Source organism: Amphiura filiformis, chromosome 5, assembly GCF_039555335.1.
Source record: "Amphiura filiformis chromosome 5, Afil_fr2py, whole genome shotgun sequence".
NCBI classification, from domain to species: domain Eukaryota; kingdom Metazoa; phylum Echinodermata; class Ophiuroidea; order Amphilepidida; family Amphiuridae; genus Amphiura; species Amphiura filiformis.
Window position 1 is genome coordinate 75,188,127 of NC_092632.1, and position 15,074 is coordinate 75,203,200.

General features: G+C 36.5%; 1 protein-coding gene across 1 annotated transcript in view; it reads left to right on the forward strand.

The window, feature by feature from the left end:
• Positions 1-15,074, forward strand: part of LOC140152391 (nephrocystin-1-like) — a 51,396-nt gene that overhangs the window by 16,243 nt on the left and 20,079 nt on the right. The window contains exons 7-17 of the mRNA XM_072174697.1: positions 884-1,177; positions 3,168-3,306; positions 4,480-4,574; positions 8,268-8,337; positions 8,806-8,854; positions 9,890-9,914; positions 11,011-11,053; positions 12,679-12,888; positions 13,233-13,317; positions 13,681-13,772; positions 14,634-14,709. Coding sequence (XP_072030798.1) covers positions 884-1,177; positions 3,168-3,306; positions 4,480-4,574; positions 8,268-8,337; positions 8,806-8,854; positions 9,890-9,914; positions 11,011-11,053; positions 12,679-12,888; positions 13,233-13,317; positions 13,681-13,772; positions 14,634-14,709 — 1,178 coding nt within the window. The remainder of the gene's footprint in view (positions 1-883; positions 1,178-3,167; positions 3,307-4,479; positions 4,575-8,267; positions 8,338-8,805; positions 8,855-9,889; positions 9,915-11,010; positions 11,054-12,678; positions 12,889-13,232; positions 13,318-13,680; positions 13,773-14,633; positions 14,710-15,074) is intronic.

Sequence of the window (15,074 nt, forward strand, 5' to 3'; positions counted from 1 at the left end):
TTGAGACCTAGTAGCGATGTGTCTCATTTAGTATAATATGTATTCCAAGTAAAACAATTTTCTGAAAGAAACCTTTCAATTTTCTAACCATGAATCATGTTTTAAGACATCTCAAAAATATCTTTTCCTTTGGTGTCTTTTATTTTACCAAATTTTATGGTAAATTACGGTATTTTACAGTATTTTACTGAAAATTACGTGCTAAAATACCAGAGGTTTATTTTATTTACTGATTTAGAACACTGACAGTTATTATTGTTTATATCTTGCACAAAACATTTTTTTTAAAACTTCCTTTGGTCACTTTATAGTATAAGGTTTTAGCCCAATATAAAAAAATATATAAATTTGATTCCCCTTTGCATTTATTGGATGCGTTTACACAGTAAAAATTTGACTTACGAAATGGTGATGTATGTGGTGGATGTTATTTGCCAATATTTCTGGTAACATATTTGTTGTGGAATACCTACTAAACCTTGGTAATTGAACAGTACACTGAAGGCAATACACGTGATGCCACTGGTTGCCCATTGGCACTCCTCCTGATTCTCTTATGGGGATAACATCTATTCTACAATAGCTGTTTGCACAAAATCTGGGCAAAATATGAAAGTAACATTGCAATGATGGAGCATGCCACTCAAGAAGCCTTGAAGCCTTGCAATACATCCGTACCACCAGACAGATGTGTTATTGCTTAGGAAACCTTACCTGACCGGAATAACTTACTTATTGTGTTGTCTGTTATGTGATCTTTCCCATAGTTTCACTCCAACCAATTAATATTATCCTCTATACTTATACCTCAACTCTAATCAGTGTTTCCAAACACGCTGCTTTCTTGCTAATGCTAATTTTGTCCAATTTATTTATTTTACAGTAACGTTAAGATGGGCGAGGACACCATATCATCAACAACAAAATCTACCTCCAAAGATGCTATAAAACCTCAAACACAGAATGGTAAAAGGCATCCTCCTAGTGAAGATGAGGATGATGATGAGGAAGAGGATGAAGAAGAGGATGAGGAAGATGACGAGGAAGAGGAAACAGAGGAAGAATCAGAAGAAGATGAACCCCCAGTGAAAGCTAAGCCTCCTACCAAAGGTGCTGCTTCAAGAAAAGTTGCAGAGGAAGAGGATGAAGATGATGATGAAGAAGAATCAGAAGAGGAGTGAGTTGTCAAGCATTTTACTTCTAATTATTATCTATTCCAGCTCCAGTGACACCTTACTACACCAGGCACAAAAAGAAACTCGTCAGTTATATTCATCCTTGCTGTTCAATAACTTGATAATTTTGGATTATTCTGAAATATACATTTTGTTTATTGGCCTTTGCTTTCTCATTTGACACCCTGTTCGTGAAAAACGAACAAGAATTGACCAAGATATGCGCCTCCAAAGCCTCAAACCCCAAAATCGAAAGTTGCATTTTCAATGATTTTCAATGGGAACCCATCGTTGTATTGCACACAAACACCACAAGCCAATCAATAAAGCACACAGTATAACAGGCACAATTGAATCGTTAAAATTGCAACTTTTCATTTTGGGGTTTGAGAGTTTGGAGGCGCATATCTTGGTCAATTCTTGCTCAATGCTCACGAACAAGGTGTCAAATGAGAAAGAAAAGTCCAATAAACAAAATGTATATTTTAGAATAATCCAAAATTATCAAGTTATTGAACAGCAAGGATGAATATAACTGACGAGTTTCTTTTTGTGCCTGGTGTAGTTTACCCCAGACCTTTGGATGCATTATATACTCTATATATTTTTGCTTTTTATTCACATTGTATCTTTGTAAATGCAGGGGCTCCTTGGAAATCTGTATTTGACATTGAAGGAGCTACCCTGAGTAAAGAAAGGTCAAATAAATAAATATAATAGGTATTGGCATTTTACTTTGAAAAATCAATATATCAGGGGTGTAGTGCTAGTTTATGTATTTTTGATCTAGTGAATTTTAGCAGAATCATACCCAAGACAATATGCATGAAGTGTCACTGGAATTGGAACAGATAATGTCAGTAAATGTATGTGTTAAGATATGCCTGTTTAGCTTATTTAGTTCGAAGTAATATTTATTTATTTGTTGGTTCATCCATTGTTTGGTTACTCATTATTTACTTTTATACCTGGCCATTTTGTTTGGGAATTCCGAATTTTTTGAGCATTTGCTTCTATACCCAGGGCCGTTCCGACCATTAGGCCAGGTAAGGCGGTCGTCTAGGGCGGCAAACGCAGAGGGGCGCAAAAAAAGGGGCAAAAAAAGAAGAAAAAAACCGGGAATTGAGAAAGAAAAAATGAGGGCGGATAAAAAAAAATGGGAGGGATAAAAATACAGAAAAGAAGAAAACGGTCGTGGGCAGCAGTGGCGTAGCGACGGGGGAGGGGGCTGGTGGGGCACGTGCCTGGGCGCCATCCGTATGGGCGCCGAATTGACCAATTCAGCATCAATTCTGCGCTCCTCCAAGCGATGAAAGTCAAAGTTTTCGCGCGCTGCGCGCGCATTTCACTACAAAATCATTTTAAAATTCATTATAGCAAAAATGTATTAGTGGCAGACCCTATTTGTGCACATTTTCGCACAAATCATTTTCAAAATCAATTTATAAATCATTATAGCCAAAATTTATTAGTGGTAGGCCCTATTGTGGAAATAGCGCAATATCAAGAATCGGGGTGAGGGGGGGCATCATTATGTATCCCTAGCCCTGGGCGCCACAAGCCATAGCTATACGCCACTGGAGTCTGGTGGACAGTATACAAATAGGGCTAACTGACAAGTTTGCAAGGGGTAACCCTCCTAAACACTTTTTGATATGCTTTGGTGGGGCGGCAGGGAGAGGCTTTGCCTAGGGCGTCAAAATCCCTAGGAACGGCCCTGTCTATACCATGTCAATCAATTGGTATGTTGTGGCAGCCTGACCTGATGTGTTGGTGTAGGCACAGTCATTTTTAATAACCCTGATGCCTTGATGGGGGTTTGGTCGGATGTGCCCTATGTGTTGCCCGCTAAAGGGGGATGCACCTACCTGTAGTATTTTGTAGCATTGTTAAATTACTGAGGAAATATTTTAAATACATGCTATATTGATATGTTTTTTCAGTTTGAATGTCATAATGAATGGTATTCAAAACTATTTCATTGTTTAACAGGGATGATGATGAGTATGAAGATGAAGAAGAAGAAGAAGAGGAGGAGGAGGAGGAGGAGGAAGAAGAAGAAGACAGTGATGATGTGTTAGAAGATACCGGGGAATCTGAAGCTAGTGATGAAGATCAACTTGGAGATGGGGTAAGTGCTAATCATGTAACACCTGTTCACATTATAAGCCAAATCGGCATTGGAAGTTTGCAATGCATTGTGGAACAGTTTTTGCAGTTTGGGGACACTTTGCTTTCTGACCTAATGGGAAAATTCAGAAAAATTGTTTTTTGTGCGTACAAAATATAATCTAAAATGTTTTACAAGAATGAAAACAAACCCAAAAAACATTATTATTGAATAAAAATAAAGTATTTAAGTATTTTTAATGATATTCATTATGACAATAATACTTACTGCAATTTCCCCGATATGTCAGAGGTGAAAGTGTCTCAAAACTGCTCTCAAAAACCGGAAGTTGCAATGGCGATTGAGCTTATTGAACATTAAATCACTAGGACCCTTTCTCTCTCTGTTTAGGGGCCATTCAACATTTTTTGCCATTTCTCCATGGAAAGTGCACATATCTTTTAGACACACAGTGATCCATTGAAAAATCACATCATGCCTGTTTAATCCCTGGGGCAGGGCACTCATTGTCCTATATGAAAATTGCAGATGAGTGCCACAGGCAATTCAAAACTAATGTTTCGGTGACGGGAAGCATTGAGAAAATATTAATCTGTCAGGTAACAGAGTGAGAGTAAAAAGTGAGATCTTTTGGTGACTCTTCCCATCTAAAAGACTTCATCTCTTTCAGTCAGGGGTAGCGCGAGCACAAAAAATCAAGGGGTCCAATTTGATTTTTCTGGACCCTTTGGTACCTGCAAAACCAACATTTTAAGGGGTCCAATGAGAATTTACGGAGTCCATCTGTCCGAAATTCTATTCTTTTACTGATTTATGCCTCCGTGCATCGTAAAATTAAGGAGTCCATACAGTTTTTATAGGACCATTTGGTCACTTACAACTTGTGATTTAAGGAGTCCAAAATGACCAAAATAAAAAAATAAGGAGTCCCTGGACGTGCAAACTCCTTAAATGCGACCCCTGCTTTCAGTGACACACTAGAAATTATTCAGCCACAAAATCTCTTGAGAAATGAATGTTGCAGATATTATTTTATTACAAAAATAAGAATGATGATGGGTTTTAATAAAACAAATTGGGTGACAAAGTATTAAAACACAGGGTCCTTTTTAGTGACAAAAATAAAGTGTCATTCCAGGTGACAGCAGACTTTTCTTTTCTTTTGTGTTTTAGATGAGGCAATTTGAAGCTGTGTGTGATTTTGAAGCAGAACAGCCAGAAGATTTGAGTTTCAAGACTGGAGATATACTTACCATTGTTTCCACAAGGTATGTGTATAGGCCCGACCAATTTAATTTTGCTAAAATCATGTAAAATCAGCCGGTTTTTGGGGCCAAAATTAATTGATTTTAACAGGAAAGTTTTTGAAAAAGAATTCAAAACATTTTCAATTGTTTTGTAAAATCATGTCAATACAAACAATTTAAGTCAAGACCAATCGACCCAGTGGTTGTTTTTATAGCTTAATCATTTGGTCATGAATTAATATATTAACCATGTATGTGTGATACAGCACAGATAGTGTTATTTTGTCTTATTGAGGATGAGCATATATACCTGCAAAGTAAATCAGTTGTATTTTTTTTTTATTCCCTGTATGTCAGGGTTGTTTGATTTAAATCACGTCGATTTAAATCATTGATTTAAATCGCGATTTAAATCACTTGATTTTTTTTTTTTTTAATCACTGATTTAAATCAACTTTTTTCATTTTTTACTCCAACTTGTGGCGTATTCTTGATGTGAGTTAATTTCTTTCTTTAATTGATTGTTTTACTTCATTTCTGATGTTTCTACATTTTTTGGATAAAATTAAAATACCTCTATGATGTCACTTTATCTATTGCTAAAAATTCATCTTTAAGGGATCTAAAATGAGCGTTTATTATGCTTTCGACAGTATTTTTGTGGGACATGAGAGCACCTCAGACCTATCAATTGCATTCTGAATACTGAAGCATGTCTTTCTGATATCAAATAATTTTCATTTTTGAAAATCACGATATAATTCAAATTTTATGACAAATTATAAAAATTTGATATTTTTCAAATTTTTGATATATAACAGTCCTCAAGTAAATTATTTAAATCTAATGATATATTCTTAAAGTGTATGTAGCAGGAGGAAAAGCCGACGGTCAATTGAAAATTTTGACCTTTCATATTGAAGATATGGATTTTTTTTCCCAAAAAGACCTAATTTTTTTTGGTGTTTTGGGAAAAAATCCATATCTTCAATAATTTAAAGGTCAAAATTTTCAATTGATCGTCGGCTTTTCATCCCACCTACATACACTTTAAGTATAAATCATCAGATTTATAAAGTTTACTTCAAGTACTGTTAAATATCAAAAATATCAATTTTAATGATTTGCCATAAAATGTGTATTAAATTGCTAATTTCAAAAATCAAAATTATTTGATATCAGAATGACATTCTTTGTATTCAGAATGCAATTCGATATGTCTGATGTGCTCTAATGTCCCAAAATAAATACTGTCCAAACGCTCATACCCCAGCCCTTAAGATGCAGAATTCAACATGATTTTTGCCTAATTTTTTCTTTGAAATTTTCATATGTAAAAACATGTTTTGAACTTTTGTAAGTACCTGATAGTATTGCGCATATGTCTAGCATTCCACTGGTCTCTTTTGAATTTATTATGGGGTATAGCACTTCTTGGAATTAAATTTTTTTTTTTAAATCGATTTAAATTTAAAAAATCCAATTAAAAAAAAAAATTTAAATCAAAAAAAATATCAACCCTGCTGTATATTAATAAATGACGCTCTATATTGATTAAGTTTCACACATTTCCTTATAAGCAATTATATTTAAATGAATGATATGAACAAGGGATATCTGTGCGCATAACACTCAAACAGTTTTGGAATATTGCAATATACAGTAATATCAAAATAAACACCTCAAACAAAGAAAGTCTGCAGTTATGTTACCCCCCTACAAAACCTAATCTTGTTATGACAATTAGATTGATAAGGTCATTAAGCTCTAATTTGATATCAAACTTGCTACCAAACACTCTAAATTGACAAAGATTGATACCAGCAAGTGCACTTTCAAAAGTTGCAAATCAAAACGATGCACACGGTCGAAATTGCCAAGCGTGGTCAAGCTTGCCTGCCCGCAGTGGGCCCCTGGCAACTATCACATGTGCCGGTATAATGTGCGGATTATTCAACTGTTAATTTGAAATGCTTGCAACTTGCATGAATGATGAGAATGAAGGTTTAGCACATCAAAAGGAACAATGCTAGAAAGCAACTATGATAACAGGGAAAAACCAATTAAAATAAAGTCCAGGGTAAAGTTTAAACAGCCTTACCCATGCTAGCCAAATAAAAACCATAATAGCTGCACTCTAGATGGACTGTTTCAACTTTCAACTGGGTATTAACAAGTTGCTTTCTACCATTTAAAGGAGTATTTCGTGATCCTAGCATCCTCTATTTATGTCATTTTTCATTAGATATCCACGAAAAAACCTATTCCCAAAATTTCAGTTGATTCCGATTTTATGCGTTCATGAAGTTATGCATGATTATGTGTATTACACTGCTCCATAGACAATGCGTTGTAATTTCATGATATCTTTGCTAAACTAATTAATCTGCAAGAAATATTTTGTACATAAACATTATGTAGCCAGAGGTTTCCAGTGATAAAAAATCTCAACTTTTTTGAGAAAAGTGGGGGATGAGGCTGTGGATCACGAAATGCCCTTATAAGACAGCATGGTACATACAGTTTAAAAACACTAAAAGATTTGTTGAAGCATGTTTTCAGATTTTATTAAAACATAAAAACATAATAATAACTCGGTTCATAAAGATTTTAAAAAAGAGAAACAAAAGTTTCATATTTTGAGTCCTGCTAGTTTGTAGCTGTTTGTAAAAATGGTTCAATATCTTGTGTGTCCACCCAGGCGGCGCGGCGAGTGGCATGATGGTCGGAGAGAGCTGGCAAAACCGCTCGGCCGTATGGCATTTTCCATATACTCGGTTAGTTTTGTGGGGTTCATTATCGAACCCCAACGGTTTTAGCTTGTATTTACATTATTTATTAACATAGGCCTATTTGTTTGTGATATTTCAAGCGTTTTAAATTTTCAAAATAATCCCATTCAATTACACGGTTGACAATGGAAATTTACATCACTGAATTTAGAGAATGCACGGCGCATACCACCTGTGTCCACCATTGGTGTTTACCACAGCCACACAGCAGCACCTCATTCTCATCTCTCATCCATGCATTTCCAATTAACAATTGAATAAATCATGCATTCTACCGGCATCAATGTCAGTTTTCCACCTTGTGTTCAGCTTCACCCACTAACAGTCAGATCAAGCCATCACCTCCGTTATCATCCAATACAAGCTTCTCGTGACACATATAAGTTCTCCTTCTTCATCCGCACCATTCCACTTTGGAATAGACTCCCGTTGGAAGCAGTGATAGCACCATCAGTCGCAGCATTCCAGGCAGCAGCCCTTCCATCGGTGAGAGCAATGCAGCCAACCACCACCCATCATCAGCTTTAAAGATGAGGATGTTTTTTACTTGCACTTCTAGTCTTCTTTTCTTCGCACCCGCACATCTGCACAGCACGATTTCGTCCGTCTCCTTGGACAAGTGGAAGCTTTCTAGGAGTTAAGACATCAAGCATCAAGGCACCTGGGAAAGTTGGCAGGGGCCTATTGCTTAGCAATTTCGACCGTGTGCATCCTTTTGATTGGCAACTTTTGAAAATGCACCAACTTTCATATACTGGTATCAATCTTTGTCAATTTAAGAGTGTTTGTGGTAGCAAATTTGGTATTCAATTATGATCCTGATCAGATTCTGCACACAACCTTATCAAGCAATTTGTTATAACAAGATCAGGTTTTGGTGTAGGACGGGTTACATAACTGCGGACTTTTCACTTAATTTCAGGGAGGATGGATGGTGGATGGCAGAAGATGAAGAAGGAAACAAAGGACTGGTGCCAAGTACTTATTTGAAGGTAATTGATCGATGCATTGACAGACTTACCTCTGAGAAAGGGTCTGATGAAATTAACTGATAGAGTACCCATTGTATGAGACCAATTTCACTTGTTCAGGTATCACAATGTTGAAGGTTTCCGTGTATTTTATACATGCTAATAACAAAATATACTTTACTTGGGGTATGAATCTATAATGGTTTTACTTTCTCAAGAGAAACACGCCAATTTGCTATTCATCCGATTTGGATGGGCTCTAATCTGAAACTGATTTACATATCATTTGCTTTGGTATGGTATCAAGATATCCCAGTTGTGCTTATACATATCAATATTAAGAAACAAATATAACAAAGTAAAACATGTATAAATAGGTTATGTTTTTAATCTAGCATCTAGATTGTATCAATGATATTCAAATAATATGCATTTGCCTTGGAGTGAGGTTATTTTTTATTGTGCTCAAGTGTATTCTTCTTATTGCAGTTAAAAACAGATGAGATGGACTACAGAGATGTGCAATCACCAGAAGCAGGTAAGTATGATACACACACAGATATAAAATAATTTGTGACCGGCCACCACAAAACGCTCATAAATTCGGCCCAGTCAATTTTTTTTAATTTTGTGTTTATAAAATATATATCACAAGCTTTAAAATGATATATCATTTGACTTAAAACGATATCCAGAAGCTGAGTTATGGCTTGTTGACTTTTGCTCCTTCAGCAAAAGGGTACCTTATTTCGGTGCTACATATGTCTCATTTTCCACATTGCTGGTAATAAATATCAAACAGTCATAATTGGCGGTCACTTCAAATTATCCTCAAGTCCAAGAGGTTCAGGAAAGTACTCTCATTGTTAATTGTTGGTCATCTAGACAAAATAGAATGCTTTGTAGCCCACCATTTGAACAGGATTTAGCCAAAGCAAACAAAGACTAGAGCTATATAAGAATTCTAAAGACATAGGTAGAAGCTTATTATCCTCTTCATCAATAGGATTAATGATTGGTTTAAAAGGTAGACACAGTAAAGAAAATTATAATTCAGTTCACCTGGATTTACTCTTTTTGATAGCTATGGTATCACATCTCATCCAAGACGCATCATCCACAATGGGGAATAGAATTGATATTAGACTATTTATATTGTCTGCTTCCTAACTGCGTAATAGAACTACTGCATAGTTGCAGAGTCAATATAATAATAATCCCTGGATAAAAAGACAGGTTACTCCAAGCGTAAAGACGTACATGTGCAGCGTTCGAAATAAGTGGTTGTCCATTCGCCTGGGACGAGTACATCTAGCACTGGACAACCAAAAAAGCTACTGATGGTTGTCCGTTGGACAAACTGGTAGAGAAAGGGGAGGTTTGAGAGCTTAGGAAAGGGTTTAGGCTTGACATCAAAAAAGTCTCATTTCAGCAAATTAAAAATAACAGAAATTATGCCATAACAAAGTAGGATTTGACCATAAGTGTCCCAAAATATTTTGACGATGGTTGTAGCTGTAAAAATGTCTTTATAGAATTCAGTGTTCTAACAAGTGTTTTCATTTGGTTTCAGAGGATGGAAGTAAATCACCCAAAAGGTAATTATTGTAATATTACATGTTAATATTTCTAAATGTGTGAAAAACACTCCCAATTGGAAAAAGGTGATTAATGGCATCCCAGTCATTGGTGTGTGTGTGTGCCTGGGATCAACAAGGTAGAACTAAAGAGTACCAACTCTGTTATGTTTCCAAATTGCTCACAGAGCAGAGAGGACAAATAGTGTACCTCTGGTTAAATTTATTATGCGCGTGGCAAATTTTGATCCAAAGTGCATGGTTCTTTGTAACACTCAAAGACTCAAATTATCGTTCAATTGCGGTCTTTTGCCGAAAAATTCCAGAGGGAAGCTATTTGCCCTCCATGAGTAACAAAACAATATGGTGGACTTACCATAGTGTTATACACATACCGCGGAATCATGGCATGTTGCCTATGGGGATTGACGCTAAGTCAGGTACCATGTGAGCAAGTAAAAAGTAGCGCAAATAGCACGAGTGTACACAAAAGAAACTTTGCGCGTATGATGAGCGATGTCCCCAGGTCTGAACGCTGTACCGGCGTCAGCTGAATTCGAGTACACTTAGAGGGCACAGGCATGGAAAATTCCAATCTGTGTGTTTATTAATCTATGATTATACACATGGCCAATTTTGTGTCGGTACTCAGTGGTTATAATCTTTTGGGGGATACATGGTGTGTATGGATAAATCTACTTTCGTATAGTGTTACTAACAAGTATTGACTGATTGTTAGTGTGCATTATAAATGCCAAAGATATAGAGTCACATGGCATAACATGTCATGTGCAATGTTTGCTTAAAAAGTTACCTTTTTCAGAGTCATCATTGAGCAGTGACGTAGCTTGCGACACCATCACAGTGTCTTCATTCAGCGTAGTGATGTTTTGTTTACAATCCTCCGGTCACATGACCACCCGATGGGTGGTCAAGTGTCAGCAGATCATTGTAGGTGGTGGGCAGGTCGTATCCGGCATCCCTATTGAGCGTGGGTTTTTGCCAGGTGCGATGATATGTCATTCTGAAATGATCAATGACATCACCAGTTTTTTGAGAAAAACTATAAAATATCAAAATAAAACAGAATAAATGTTATTTTTATTTTTATTCACAGTGGACGTGATTTGTGGAAGGGTCTACGCAAAGCTATGACTGAGGTAAGAAAGGATAGACAAAGTAATATATGATACTGTCTTTCATATTAATCTAAAGCCAGGTATAGCAAGATCACATTGGGCTATTACAGTTGAAATTTATACTCCCCCTATGGAAGACATGACCTTCATCTTCCACACAGGGAGTGCTAATTTTAAATGTGGTTATCTGAATGGGTGACTCCATTTGAAATCTACACTCCCTGTGTGGAAGATGAAGGTCATGTCTTCCATAGGGGGTGTATGGTTTTCAACTGTAATAGCCTACTGAGGCATATACCGTAAAACCCCGTCTACAAGCATATAGTGTGCTTCTGATGAAAGCTACATTAATCCAGTCGCCATTATGTTTGAGCAAATAAATTACGGATCCAAGCACATACAAACAAGTATTATTTTAAGACCGATCAATTGTATTGGTATATTAACGCTTGCTTCGAATTAATTAAGCTTTTATAAAAAACACTATATATGCTTGTAGACGGGGTTTTACGGTAATGCATGACAGACAGATATGTCAACTATTCTGATAGTGAGTGTTGACCATCATACTGAGGGGTAACCTATACCCTATTTCTATAGTTTTCAGCACAGTACTTCAGTGGCCTGCCAATTTGGCGCAGTTTATGGCATATACGGAAGTGGGGTTCAGATTGGGTAATTGAATCATGTCATCATCACATCTGCACCTCATTTGCTGGTCAAGCTGCATAGCATCGCGCGAGTCTACCTAGTTCTTTTTATGCGGTAATCAGACAGAGCAGAGGGGCACCACTGAAGTAATTTGCTGAATAGTATAATTTGAAACACATGTTTCTTTCTGTTTGTTTTTTCATTGACTTGATGGTTTTTCTGAAGAAAAAAATGTCTCTCTTTGTCAAAGCAGGAGTTTATTCCCTAGCTTGGATGCTTAACTCTCTTCCAATATATTAACCTGTCTTAAATATGATCTTGCATGCCTAACTAATATTACCTGTAGCTTCATATTATTCAGCAAAAGAGATTTAAAAATCCAGAGAAATGAGTTCTTTGGTATAGTATATAGAACTTGTGATTTAGCATCAAAATGTGCTGTTTTCAGCCTTCAGTAGATACTCAACTGCAGCTAAGCAAGTGACTATTGTTTGAGGGTGATGACTGGGGGACTTTTCTGTCTAGTGATGTGCAGAAAAGCATGTATGAAGGAAACGATGGGTGCCATCAAATGCACAAAAAAGCGTTGGGTGAGGAACTGCAGGTATCTGAAGGTTGATGGAAGTAGATAGTGATACAAGGTACTTCAATCATTTGAAACAAAGTTTTGTCACATGACTCAACTTCACTCACGCTTTCCAATACCGTATTTCCTTGAATAAACGCCACCGGGGGTGTTGCATTTTCCAAACGGGCGTTTGTTAGAGGTCATGTTTAGCACAACAATTCCTGTGAAAATTATTAGGTAAGCTTAAAAGTCACGCTAAAATGACGAACTATGAACTAGAAACACTGACTTTTGGTTCACTTCCGGTTTCAATTTAGGGGGGCGACTCTTCGAGGAAATACGGTATATGAATATGTTAGGTGAATCACTGCTAATATAGACATACATTTTAAAACACTTATTCTCTGCTGTACACTCCTTCATGAAGCCTCCCAGAAGGAGAGAATATTTGAGTGCCTGTGTAGGAGCAAGACAATTTGCCATACCTCTTCCAATAATAATGGTGAGATTTTGTATATTGTCCTTGATTGATGCACAGCTGGCTTCAAATCAGCACACATGGACTCCATCCACACCCTCCATCCCTCCCCTCTACCCCCCCCCTCCCCTCTGTCCTTCCCTCTCTAGTTATATTAATGTCATGTTCCAATGAAGAAACTTCTTTCTGGTTGATGGGAACTTGCTGTTAGCTGTTGTTTGTTTGGAGCATGTGTCTTGCAACTTGGTCTATACATACTTGCAAGACTAATGCAAGTAGCGCCCAGAACTACGAATAGGCGATATATAAATATCTTTTGTATTATATATACACTTTATCCCTATGTAGTTCAATGAATGTTTGTTTCCCTGTCTGACTTGTGTATTACAAGCTGCCCAGTTAAGTTCTGTCAGTGGTTTGCTGTAGTGTTGTTGTTAATGTGCTCCATTGTTTTAGCTTAGATATGAGAAGTATGTTGCTCATTGATTTCTTTGTTTTTGCAGACAAGCGTGACAGATGTGCTGACTGCAATGGGAGCTATTCCATCTGGATTCAGGCCTTCAACGACTGCAAAACTACTCAAAGACGGTAGGTCAATAAAAACTGCATTTTTTGTAAGTGAATAAATTCATGGAAATCAAACCCATTTGTTACTCATTTATACATAATATATAGTACAGTAGTGTAATCACTATAAAAGGGCATGTCGGATCCAGAAATAATCAGTCGCAATTCTTCCCTATTCTGGTTAGATTTGAATCGCCATTTAACAGGATGAATGCGTAATTGATATTAAAATACATAGAAACAGTTGGTTCAATTTGAGTTTTTAATAGCAATCATAGTTTTAACAAACTACTAACAATATTTTCTTATACTAACTATTCATGTAACACTCCCATTCCTGCGTTGTGATAGCGTTTCAAATTTATTCTGGTATGTTGCTTTTAGATCAGTGTACACTCTCCAGTTTTCTTAAACCTGAGTTGAGTGAATCCAATCTTGCATTCAGGGATTTGTTTTGGAGCCCGCATGAAAACAAGGTGAGATGAATTATAGCTATAGTCCATATACCTTCTTCAAGTCAGTAAAAGTAAAACCTAATTTTGAGATTTTCTCAAAAACTGTTAATTTTTACAGGAATCTGTTATGCTAGATGGATTCCTTGCATTATTTCCTTTTTGAAAATGTATACTTTTATATACTTCTTATTACATTCAGAGATACAATAAAAACAATATTTAAATTACTGACTTGAGGAAGGTATACAGACTGTAACACACATATTTTGTTTTTGAAATAAAAACAAGCTTGGTATGCAGTATAGACTAATTTATAATGTAATAAACGAAGAGGCAAAAGTAAATGGAAGAAAACATCAAACATATGTATTATTGTTTATATTAGATAATAATAAATTGTTTATGGCATATGAAAAAGCAGCATCAGGCCTATGCATGGTGGAACAGAAAGTAAAGCAAAGCCTCCCCTATATCGGTTGGATTATAGTCTGTATAGCTACCTCGAGTCACTGGCACTAGTTTTGAAGTTCAGCATGTGCTGCATTGGCTTAGCGTAGTTTCTTGCGTGTACATATGCGGCATGTTGATAGCACGCGTAAAAGTATGTACATGCACCAAGTAACGCTAAGCTAACGCGGAACACGCTGAGCTTCAAAGCTAGTGCCAGTGACTCAAGGTAGATATACAGACTATAGCGACCCGTCTTACCATTCAGGCTTTGTGGTCTAGTGGTTATGGCATATGCATAGAACGCAGGAGGTCCCTGGTTCAAATCTGGGTGAAGGTTTCTGCTTTACATTCCTCATGGGTTTCTCTATTATTGTTCTTTATGTTTGTGATATTATACTTTTTATTTGTTTCACTTGACTGCATCACACACAGATAAGAAGTCAACCTGTTAGGATACAGAAGATGTTGTCACTTATGATGGTCAAGAATATGCCACAAGTTGGAGTTGGTAAGTATCAGTGTTTACTCTCTTGAAATTGAGTGCGTCAAATGAAGCATTTTCTCCCCAAATTGGCCCAATTTTGGCTCAGTAATTCCTCAAATTGACTAATTGTAATACAGTATTGCAAATTTGTGTGCGCCAAACGCCAAATATAATATACATTGGGCCAAAATTGCGCTATACAGCCAAAAACACTGTTAAGTACTGTATTACTACATTGACTGATCAATGGCAGATTTGTAGCAGCAGAAGATATTTATTTTTAGATTTCAGAATTTTAGATCTGAAATTTTAAATTAAGGTTAGCAACTATTTAAAACTGTTGCAATTTGGTAGTTCACAGCATCTTGCGAATGGTAGTGAGCTTTGGC